The sequence below is a fragment of the Argopecten irradians genome, chromosome 2 (genome assembly GCF_041381155.1).
Source record: "Argopecten irradians isolate NY chromosome 2, Ai_NY, whole genome shotgun sequence".
NCBI classification, from domain to species: domain Eukaryota; kingdom Metazoa; phylum Mollusca; class Bivalvia; order Pectinida; family Pectinidae; genus Argopecten; species Argopecten irradians.
The window spans coordinates 72,967,646-72,981,014 of NC_091135.1; the positions used below are offsets into that span (position 1 = coordinate 72,967,646).

At 41.1% G+C, this 13,369-nt stretch overlaps 1 protein-coding gene across 1 annotated transcript in view; it reads left to right on the top strand.

Moving 5' to 3' along the window:
- Nucleotides 1–13,369, top strand: part of LOC138312967 (ephrin type-A receptor 3-like) — an 80,510-nt gene that overhangs the window by 50,712 nt on the left and 16,429 nt on the right. Inside the window, exon 5 of the mRNA XM_069253666.1 lies at nucleotides 4,784–4,904. Coding sequence (XP_069109767.1) covers nucleotides 4,784–4,904 — 121 coding nt within the window. The remainder of the gene's footprint in view (nucleotides 1–4,783; nucleotides 4,905–13,369) is intronic.

Below are 13,369 nucleotides of genomic sequence, written 5' to 3' on the forward strand. Positions count from 1 at the left end.
ACAACATTGATATGTGACACTGGGACCTTGAGAGGGGCAACATTGATGTGGAACACTGGGGCCATGAGAGGGGGAACACTGATGTGTGACACTGGGGCCTTGAGAGGGGGAACATTGATGTGTGACACTGGGACCATGAGAGGGAAAACATTGATGTGTGACACTGGTGCCTTGAGAGGGGGAACATTGATGTGTAGCCTTGAGAGGGAAAACATTGATGTGTGACACTGGGCCATTGAAAGGGAAAACATTGATGTGTGACACTGGGGCCTTGAGAGGAACAACATTGATGTGTGACACTGGGGCCTTGAGAGGGGCAACATTGATATGTGACACTGGGGCCTTGAGAGGGGCAACATTGATATGTGACACTGGGACCATGAGAGGGGGGACATTGATATGTGACACTGGGGCCTTGAGAGGGAAAACATTGATATGTGACACTGGGACCGTGAAAGGGGGAACATTGATATGTGACACTGGGGCCTTGAGAGGGGCAACATTGATATGTGACATTGGGACCGTGAGAGGGGCATTATTGATATGTGACACTGGGGCCTTGAGAGGGAAAACATTGATGTGTGACACTGGGACCTTGAGAGGGAAAACATTGATATGTGACACTGGGACCTTGAGAGGGAAAACATTAATGTGTGACACTGGGACCTTGAGAGGGAAAACATTAATGTGTGACACAAGGGCCTTGAGAAAGAAAACATTGATGTGTGACACTGGGGCCTTGAGAAAGAAAACATTGATGTGTGACACTGGGGCCTTGAGAGGGAAAACATTGCTGTGTGACACTGGGGCCTTGAGAGGGAAAACATTGATGTGTGACAATGGGGCCTTGGGAGGGAAAACATTGATGTGAGTGACACTGGGGCCTTAGGAGGGGAAACATTGATGTGTGACACTGGAACCTTGAGAGGGAAAACATTGATATGTGACACTGGGACCTTGATAGGGAAAACATTAATGTGTGACACTGGGACCTTGAGAGGGAAAACATTAATGTGTGACACTGGGCCTTGAGAGGGAAAACATTGATGTGTGACACTTGGGCCTTGAGAGGGAAAACATTGATATGTGACACTGGGGCCGTGAGAGGGGGAACATTGATATGTGACACTGGGGCCTTGAGAGGGGCAACATTGATATGTGACACTGGAACCGTGAGAGGGGGAACATTGATATGTGACATTGGGGCCTTGAGAGGGGCAACATTGATATGTGACACTGGGGCCTTTAATGGGAAATTATTGATGTGTGACAATGGGGCCTTGGGAGGGAAAACATTGATATGTGACACTGGGGCCGTGAGAGGGGGGACATTGATATGTGACACTGGGGCCTTGAGAGGGAAAACATTGATATGTGACACTGGGGCCTTGGGAGGGGAAACATTGATATGTGACACTGGGGCCGTGAGAGGGGGAACATTGATATGTGACACTGGGGCCTTGAGAGGGGCAACATTGATATGTGACACTGGGACCGTGAGAGGGACAACATTGATATGTGACACTGGGGCCTTGAGAGGGAAAACATTGATATGTGACACTGGGGCCTTGGGAGGGAAAACATTGATGTGAGTGACACTGGGGCCTTAGGAGGGGAAACATTGATGTGTGACACTGGAACCTTGAGAGGGAAAACATTGATAGTTGACACTGGGACCGTGAGAGGGACAACATTGATATGTGACACTGGGGCCTTGAGAGGGAAAACATTGATGTGTGACACTGGGACCTTGAGAGGGAAAACATTAATGTGTGACACCAGGGCCTTGAGAAAGAAAACATTGATGTGTGACACTGGGGCCTTGAGAGGGAAAACATTGATGTGTGACACTGGGGCCTTGAGAGGGAAAACATTGATGTGTGACACCAGAGCCTTGAGAAAGAAAACATTGATATGTGACACTGGGGCCTTGAGAGGGAAAACATTGATGTGTGACATTGGGGCCTTGAGAAAGAAAACATTGATATATGACACTGGGGCCTTGAGAGGGAAAACATTGATATGTGACACTGGGGCCTTGAGAGGGAAAACATTGATGTGTGACACCAGAGCCTTGAGAAAGAAAACATTGATATGTGACACTGGGGCCTTGAGAGGGAAAACATTGATATGTATCACTGGGACCTTGAGAGGGGGAACATTGATGTGTGACACTGGGGCCTTGAGAGGGACAACATTGATATGTGACACTGGGGCCTTGAGAGGGGCAACATTGATGTGGAACACTGGGACCTTGAGAGGGGGAACATTGATGTGTGACACTGGGGCCTTGAGAGGGAAAACATTGATATGTATCACTGGGACCATGAGAGGGGGAACATTGATATGTGACACTGGGACCTTGAGAGGGAAAACATTGATGTGTGACACTGGGACCGTGAGAGGGGGAACATTGATGTGTGACACTGGGGCCTTGAGAGGGACAACATTGATATGTGACACTGGGACCTTGAGAGGGGCAACATTGATGTGGAACACTGGGGCCATGAGAGGGGGAACACTGATGTGTGACACTGGGGCCTTGAGAGGGGGAACATTGATGTGTGACACTGGGACCATGAGAGGGAAAACATTGATGTGTGACACTGGTGCCTTGAGAGGGGGAACATTGATGTGTAGCCTTGAGAGGGAAAACATTGATGTGTGACACTGGGCCATTGAAAGGGAAAACATTGATGTGTGACACCAGGGCATTGAGAAAGAAAACATTGATGTGTGACACTGGGGCCTTGAGAGGAACAACATTGATGTGTGACACTGGGGCCTTGAGAGGGGCAACATTGATATGTGACACTGGGGCCTTGAGAGGGGCAACATTGATATGTGACACTGGGACCATGAGAGGGGGAACATTGATATGTGACACTGGGGCCTTGAGAGGGAAAACATTGATATGTGACATTGGGACCGTGAGAGGGGCATTATTGATATGTGACACTGGGGCCTTGAGAGGGAAAACATTGATGTGTGACACTGGGACCTTGAGAGGGAAAACATTGATATGTGACACTGGGACCTTGAGAGGGAAAACATTAATGTGTGACACTGGGACCTTGAGAGGGAAAACATTAATGTGTGACACTGGGGCCTTGAGAGGGAAAACATTAATGTGTGACACCAGGGCCTTGAGAAAGAAAACATTGATGTGTGACACTGGGGCCTTGAGAGGGAAAACATTGATGTGTGACACTGGGGCCTTGAGAGGGAAAACATTGCTGTGTGACACTGGGGCCTTGAGAGGGAAAACATTGATGTGTGACAATGGGGCCTTGGGAGGGAAAACATTGATGTGAGTGACACTGGGGCCTTAGGAGGGGAAACATTGATGTGTGACACTGGAACCTTGAGAGGGAAAACATTGATATGTGAAACTGGGACCTTGAGAGGGGGAACATTGATGTGTGACACTGGGACCTTGAGAGGGAAAACATTAATGTGTGACACCAGGGCCTTGAGAAAGAAAACATTGATGTGACACCAGGGCCTTGAGAAAGAAAACATTGATGTGACACCAGGGCCTTGAGAAAGAAAACATTGATGTGTGACACTGGGGCCTTGAGAGGGAAAACATTGATATGTGACACTGGGGCCGTGAGAGGGGGAACATTGATATGTGACACTGGGGCCTTGAGAGGGGCAACATTGATATGTGACACAGGAACCGTGAGAGGGGGAACATTGATATGTGACACTAGGGCCTTGAGAGGGGCAACATTGATATGTGACACTGGGGCCTTGAGAGGAAAACATTGATGTGTGACAATGGGGCCTTAGGAGGGAAAACATTGATATGTGACACTGGGGCCGTGAGAGGGGGAACATTGATATGTGACACTGGGGCCTTGAGAGGGGCAACATTGATATGTGACACTGGAACCGTGAGAGGGGGAATATTGATATGTGACACTGGGGCCTTGAGAGGGGCAACATTGATATGTGACACTGGGACCGTGAGAGGGGCAACATTGATATGTGACACTGGGGCCTTGAGAGGGAAAACATTGATGTGTGACACTGGGGCCTTGGGAGGGAAAACATTGATGTGAGTGACACTGGGGCCTTAGGAGGGGAAACATTGATGTGTGACACTGGAACCTTGAGAGGGAAAACATTGATATGTGACACTGGGACCTTGAGAGGGAAAACATTAATGTGTGACACCGGGACCCTGAGAGGGAAAACATTGATGTGTGACACCAGGGCCTTGAGAAAGAAAACATTGATGTGTGACACTGAGGCCTTGAGAGGGAAAACATTGATGTGTGACACTGGGGCCTTGAGAGGGAAAACATTGATGTGTGACACTGGGGCCTTGAGAGGGAAAACATTGATGTGTGACACTGGGGCCTTGAGAGGGAAAACATTGATGTGTGACACTGGGACCTTGAGATGGAAACATTGATATGTATCACTGGGGCCTTGAGAGGGAAAACATTGATGTGTGACACTGGGCCATTGAAAGGGAAAACATTGATGTGTGACACTGGGGCCTTTAGGGGGAAAACATTGATATGTGACACTGGGACCTTGAGAGGGAAAACATTGATGTGTGACACTGGGGCCTTGAGAGGGAAAACATTGATATGTATCACTGGGGCCTTGAGAGGGAAAACATTGATGTGCGACACTGGGGCCTTGAGAGGGAAAACATTGATATGTATCGCTGGGGCCTTGAGAGGGAAAACATTGATGTGTGACACTTATACCTAATATATACCCATCAGATATATATTATTTCATGTGAATTTTATTCTCATTTTAGATTGACTTCCTGACAGAGTCAGAGATAATGAAAAGGTTTTCTCATCCAAATATTGTCAAGTTACTAGGGGTGTGTACTAGAGGTGAACCAGTATTGGCAATAATGGAGTACCACCTCCATGGTAAGTCATTATTATCCCCCGCCCAACGAAGTTGACGGGGGATATACACATGGGTTCCGTCCGTCCGTCCGTCCGTCCTTACGTACGAATGGTTTCCGGAGCAAAACTAAACTCTAAAACCAGTTGAGATATTTCCATGAACTTCATACACACATTGGTCTTATGGTCTAGTAGTGCCTTTTGCTATTTTTAGGTTTTCATTTTTTGCATTTTTTCCGTAACCATGGAAACATTGCTGAAAATATCATGTTTTGTACCAGGTTCGTTTCCGGAGCATAACTCTTAAACCAGAAGAGATATTTCCATGAAACTTCATAGACACATTGGTCTTATGGTCTAGTAGTGCCTTTTGCTATTTTAAGGTTTTCACTTTTTGTACTTTTTTCTGTAACCATGGAAACATTGCTGAAAATGGCAGATTTTTGTGTAAGAATCGTTTCTGGAGCACAACTCTAAAACCAGCAGAGATATTTCCATGAAACTTCATAGACACATTGTTCTTATGGTCTAGTAGTGCCTTTTGCTATTTTTAGGTTTTCATTTTTGCACTTTTTCCGTAACCATGGAAACATTGCTGAAAATATCATATTTTTGTACCAGGTTCGTTTCCGCAGCATAACTGGAAAACCGGTTTAGATATATGCACGGAACTCCATAGGCACATTAGTCTTATGGTCTAGTAGTGCCTTTTGCTATTTTAAGGTTTTCACATTTTGTACTTTTTTCTGTAACCATCGAAACATTGCTGAAAATGGCAGATTTTTGTGTAAGAATCGTTTCCGGAGCACAACTCTAAAACCAGCAGAGATATTTCCATGAAACTTCATAGACACATTGTTCTTATGGTCTAGTAGTGCCTTTTGCTATTTTTAGGTTTTCACTTTTTGTGCTTTTTTCTGTAACCATAGAAACATTGCTGAAAATATCATATTTTTGTAGCAGGTTCATTTCTGGAGCATAACTCTAAAACCAGCAGAGATATTTCTACTTCATAGACACATTCATTTTATGGTCTAGTAGTACCTTTTATGTATTGAAGAGGTGAACCAGTACTGGTAATAATGGAGTACCATCTCCATGGTAACACATTATGTAGTGAAGAGGTGAACCAGTACTGGTAATAATGGAGTACCATCTCCATGGTAACTCATTATGTAGTGTAGAGGTGAACCAGTACTGGTAATAATGGAGTACCATCTCCATGGTAAGTCATTATCTAGTGTAGAGGTGAACCAGTACTGGTAATAATGGAGTACCATCTCCATTGTAGCTCATTATGTAGTGTAGATGTGAACCAGTACTAGTAATAATGGAGTACCATCTCCATGGTAAGTCATTATCTAGTGTAGATGTGAACCAGTACTGGTAATAATGGAGTACCATCTCCATGGTAACTCATTATGTAGTGTAGAGGTGAACCAGTACTGGTAATAATGGTAAGAGTACCACCTCCATGGTAAGTCATTATCTAGTGTAGATGTGAACCAGTACTGGTAATAATGGAGTACCATCTCCATGGTAACTCATTATGTAGTGTAGATGTGAACCAGTACTGGTAATAATGGAGTACCACCTCCATGGTAAGTCATTATCTAGTGTAGATGTGAACCAGTACTGGTAATAATGGAGTACCATCTCCATGGTAAGTCATTATCTAGTGTAGATGTGAACCAGTACTGGTAATAATGGAGTACCATCTCCATGGTAACTCATTATGTAGTGTAGATGTGAACCAGTACTGGTAATAATGGAGTACCATCTCCATGGTAAGTCATTATCTAGTGTAGAGGTGAACCAGTACTGGTAATAATGGAGTACCATCTCCATGGTAAGTCATTATCTAGTGTAGATGTGAACCAGTACTGGTAATAATGGAGTACCATCTCCATGGTAACACATTATGTAGTGTAGATGTGAACCAGTACTGGTAATAATGGAGTACCACCTCCATGGTAAGTCATTATGTAGTGAAGAGGTGAACCAGTACTGGTAATAATGGAGTACCATCTCCATGGTAAGTCATTATGTAGTGTAGAGGTGAACCAGTACTGGTAATAATGGAGTACCATCTCCATGGTAAGTCATTATGTAGTGTAGAGGTGAACCAGTACTGGTAATAATGGAGTACCATCTCCATGGTAACTCATTATGTAGTGTAGAGGTGAACCAGTACTGGTAATAATGGAGTACCACCTCCATGGTAACTCATTATGTAGTGTAGAGGTGAACCAGTACTGGTAATAATGGAGTACCATCTCCATGGTAAGTCATTATCTAGTGTAGAGGTGAACCAGTACTGGTAATAATGGAGTACCATCTCCATGGTAAGTCATTATCTAGTGTAGAGGTGAACCAGTACTGGTAATAATGGAGTACCATCTCCATGGTAAGTCATTATCTAGTGTAGAGGTGAACCAGTACTGGTAATAATGGAGTACCACTCCACCTCCATGGTAAGTCATTATCTAGTGTAGAGGTGAACCAGTACTGGTAATAATGGAGTACCATCTCCATGGTAAGTCATTATCTAGTGTAGAGGTGAACCAGTACTGGTAATAATGGAGTACCATCTCCATGGTAAGTCATTATCTAGTGTAGAGGTGAACCAGTACTGGTAATAATGGAGTACCATCTCCATGGTAATCATTATTAGTGGTAGAGTGAACCAGTACTGTAATAATGGAGTACCACTCCATGGTAAGTCATTATGTAGTGTAGAGTGAACCAGTACTGTAATAATGGAGTACCATCTCCATGGTAATCATTATGTAGTGTAGATGTGAACCAGTACTGGTAATAATGGAGTACCATCTCCATGGTAAGTCATTATGTAGTGTAGATGTGAACCAGTACTGGTAATAATGGAGTACCATCTCCATGGTAAGTCATTATCTAGTGTAGATGTGAACCAGTACTGGTAATAATGGAGTACCATCTCCATGGTAACTCATTATGTAGTGTAGATGTGAACCAGTACTGGTAATAATGGAGTACCATCTCCATGGTAAGTCATTATGTAGTGTAGATGTGAACCAGTACTGGTAATAATGGAGTACCATCTCCATGGTAAGCTCATTATGTAGTGTAGATGTGAACCAGTACTGGTAATAATGGAGTACCATCTCCATGGTAACTCATTATGTAGTGTAGATGTGAACCAGTACTGGTAATAATGGAGTACCATCTCCATGGTAAGTCATTATGTAGTGTAGAGGTGAACCAGTACTGGTAATAATGGAGTACCATCTCCATGGTAACTCATTATGTAGTGTAGATGTGAACCAGTACTGGTAATAATGGAGTACCATCTCCATGGTAACTCATTATGTAGTGTAGATGTGAACCAGTACTGGTAATAATGGAGTACCATCTCCATGGTAACTCATTATGTAGTGTAGATGTGAACCAGTACTGGTAATAATGGAGTACCATCTCCATCATTATTATGTAGAGTGAACCAGTACTGGTAATAATGGAGTACCATCTCCATGGTAAGTCATGTAGTGTAGATGTGAACCAGTACTGGTAATAATGGAGTACCATCTCCATGGTAATCATTATTATGTAGTGTAGATGTGAACCAGTACTGGTAATAATGGAGTACCATCTCCATGGTAACTCATTATGTAGTGTAGAGGTGAACCATGTACTGGTAATAATGGTAACATTCTAATTTACAATAGTACCTGGTAACATTCTAATTTACATACCTGGTGGTCTATTGACATGTTATCATCTGGTACATTCTAATTTACATACCTGGTGGTCTATTGACTGTACATCATCATGGGTAACATTCTAATTTACCTGGTGCTCAGTCAATTACTGTATCATCTGGTAACATTCTAATTTACATACATACCTGGTGGTCTATTGAATGTCATCATCTGGTAACATTCTAATTTACATACCTGGTGGTCTATTGAATCTGGTAACATTCTATAATTTACAGTACCTGGTGGTCTATTGACTGTACATATTGGTAACATTCTAATTTACATACCTGGTGGTCTATTGACTGTCATCATCTGGTAACATTCTAATTTACATACCTGGTGGTCTATTGACTGTCATCATCTGGTAACATTCTAATTTACATACCTGGTGGTCAATTGGAAACTGTCATCATCTGGTAACATTCTAATTTACATACCTGGTGGTCTATTGAATGTCATCATCTGGTAACATTCTAATTTACATACCTGGTGGTCTATTTGACTGTTGTCATATCTGGTAACATTCTAATTTACATACCTGGTGGTCTATTGACTGTTATCATCTGGTAACATTCTAATTTACATACCTGGTGGTCTATTGACTGTCATCATCTGGTAACATTCTAAATTTACATACCTGGTGGTCTATTGACTGTCATCATCTGGTAACATTCTAATTTACATACCTGGTGGTCTATTGACTGTTGTCACATCTGGTAACAATTCTAATTTACATACCTGGTGGTCTATTGATCTGTCATCATCTGGTAACATTCTAATTTACATACTGGTGGTCTATTGACTATGTCATCATCTGGTAACATTCTAATTTACATACCTGGTGGTCTATTGACTGTCATCATCTGGTAACATTCTAATTTACATACCTGGTGGTCTATTGACTGTCATCATCTGGTAACATTCTAATTTACATACCTGGTGGTCTATTGACTGTCATCATCTGGTAACATTCTAATTTACATACCTGGTGGTCTATTGACTGTCATCATCTGGTAACATTCTAATTTACATACCTGGTGGTCTATTGACTGTCATCATCTGGTAACATTCTAATTTACATACCTGGTGGTCTATTGACTGTCATCATCTGGTAACATTCTAATTTTACATACCTGGTGGTCTATTGACTGTCATCACCTGGTAACATTCTAATTTACATACCTGGTGGTCAATTACTGTCATCATCTGGTAACATTCTAATTTACATACCTGGTGGTCTATTGACTGTCATCATCTGGTAACATTCTAATTTACATACCTGGTGGTCTATTGACTGTCATCATCTGGTAACATTCTAATTTACATACCTGGTGGTCTATTGACTGTCATCTGGTAACATTCTAATTTACATACCTGGTGGTCTATTGACTGTCATCATCTGGTAACATTCTAATTTACATACCTGGTGGTCTATTGACTGTCATCATCTGATTACATACCTGGTGGTCTATTGACTGTCATCATCTGGTAACATTCTAATTTACATACCTGGTGGTCTATTGACTGTCATCATCTGGTAACATTCTAATTTACATACCTGGTGGTCTATTGACTGTCATCATCTGGTAACATTCTAATTTACATACCTGGTGGTCTATTGACTGTCATCATCTGGTAACATTCTAATTTACATACCTGGTGGTCTATTGACTGTCATCATCTGGTAACATTCTAATTTACATACCTGGTGGTCTATTGACTGTCATCATCTGGTAACATTCTAATTTACATACCTGGTGGTCTATTGACTGTCATCATCTGGTAACATTCTAATTTACATACCTGGTGGTCTATTGACTGTCATCATCTGGTAACATTCTAATTTACATACCTGGTGGTCTGTTGACTGTCATCATCTGGTAACATTCTAATTTACATACCTGGTGGTCTATTGACTGTCATCATCTGGTAACATTCTAATTTACATACCTGGTGGTCTATTGACTGTCATCATCTGGTAACATTCTAATTTACATACCTGGTGGTCTATTGACTGTCATCATCTGGTAACATTCTAATTTACATACCTGGTGGTCTATTGACTGTCATCATCTGGTAACATTCTAATTTACATACCTGGTGGTCTATTGACTGTCATCATCTGGTAACATTCTAATTTACATACCTGGTGGTCTATTGACTGTCATCATCTGGTAACATTCTAATTTACATACCTGGTGGTCTATTGACTGTCATCATCTGGTAACATTCTAATTTACATACCTGGTGGTCTATTGACTGTCATCATCTGGTAACATTCTAATTTACATACCTGGTGGTCTATTGACTGTCATCATCTGGTAACATTCTAATTTACATACCTGGTGGTCTATTGACTGTCATCATCTGGTAACATTCTAATTTACATACCTGGTGGTCTATTGACTGTCATCATCTGGTAACATTCTAATTTACATACCTGGTGGTCTATTGACTGTCATCATCTGGTAACATTCTAATTTACATACCTGGTGGTCTATTGACTGTCATCATCTGGTAACATTCTAATTTACATACCTGGTGGTCTATTGACTGTCATCATCTGGTAACATTCTAATTTACATACCTGGTGGTCTATTGACTGTCATCATCTGGTAACATTCTAATTTACATACCTGGTGGTCTATTGACTGTCATCATCTGGTAACATTCTAATTTACATACCTGGTGGTCTATTGACTGTCATCATCTGGTAACATTCTAATTTACATACCTGGTGGTCTATTGACTGTCATCATCTGGTAACATTCTAATTTACATACCTGGTGGTCTATTGACTGTCATCATCTGGTAACATTCTAATTTACATACCTGGTGGTCTATTGACTGTCATCATCTCTGGTAACATTCTAATTTACATACCTGGTGGTCTATTGACTGTCATCATCTGGTAACATTCTAATTTACATACCTGGTGGTCTATTGACTGTCATCATCTGGTAACATTCTAATTTACATACCTGGTGGTCTATTGACTGTCATCATCTGGTAACATTCTAATTTACATACCTGGTGGTCTATTGACTGTTCATCATCTGGTAACATTCTAATTTACATACCTGGTGGTCTATTGACTGTCATCATCTGGTAACATTCTAATTTACATACTGGTGGTCTATTGACTGTCATCATCTGGTAACATTCTAATTTACATACCTGGTGGTCTATTGACTGTCATCATCTGGTAACATTCTAATTTACATACCTGGTGGTCTATTGACTGTCATCATCTGGGTAACATTCTAATTTACATACCTGGTGGTCTATTGACTGTCATCATCTGGTAACATTCTAATTTACATACCTGGTGGTCTATTGACTGTCATCATCTGGTAACATTCTAATTTACATACCTGGTGGTCTATTGACTGTCATCATCTGGTAACATTCTAATTTACATACCTGGTGGTCTATTGACTGTCATCATCTGGTAACATTCTAATTTACATACCTGGTGGTCTATTGACTGTCATCATCTGGTAACATTCTAATTTACATACCTGGTGGTCTATTGACTGTCATTTCATACCTGGTGGTAACATTCTAATTTACATACCTGGTGGTCTATTGACTGTCATCATCTGGTAACATTCTAATTTACATACCTGGTGGTCTATTGACTGTCATCATCTGGTAACATTCTAATTTACATACCTGGTGGTCTATTGACTGTCATCATCTGGTAACATTCTAATTTACATACCTGGTGGTCTATTGACTGTCATCATCTGGTAACATTCTAATTTACATACCTGGTGGTCTATTGACTGTCATCATCTGGTAACATTCTAATTTACATACCTGGTGGTCTATTGACTGTCATCATCTGGTAACATTCTAATTTACATACCTGGTGGTCTATTGACTGTCATCATCTGGTAACATTCTAATTTACATACCTGGTGGTCTATTGACTGTCATCTATCTGGTAACATTCTAATTTACATACCTGGTGGTCTATTGACTGTCATCATCTGGTAACATTCTAATTTACATACCTGGTGGTCTATTGACTGTCATCATCTGGTAACATTCTAATTTACATACCTGGTGGTCTATTGACTGTCATTCATCATCTGGTAACATTCTAATTTACATACCTGGTGGTCTATTGACTGTCATCATCTGGTAACATTCTAATTTACATACCTGGTGGTCTATTGACTGTCATCATCATGGTAACATTCTAATTCTAATTTACATACCTGGTGGTCTATTGACTGTCATCATCTGGTAACATTCTAATTTACATACCTGGTGGTCTATTGACTGTCATCATCTGGTAACATTCTAATTTACATACCTGGTGGTCTATTGACTGTCATCATCTGGTAACATTCTAATTTACATACCTGGTGGTCTCAATTGACTGGTCAATTCATCTGGTAACATTCTAATTACAAATTACCTACATGTTATCATCCCCTCCAAAAAAACCAAAAAACAAAAATAATATCCCACTCAAAAAACAAGCCCAAAACACCAAATATCAAAAACACCTTAGTACAACAAATTCTAAACTATAAAAAGCTACACAAAAAACCACAACAATAAAAACCCTACATCATTGCTGGAGACCTAAACAAATAACGGTTTTTCTACATATTATTATTGACCTTGAACAAATATGCACAATGATCTAGCAAAATGAGGATAAAAACCCAAAAATAATCAACTAGAAAATAATGGACCATAAACCAGAAATAAAAAATAATAATCCTAAAAAAA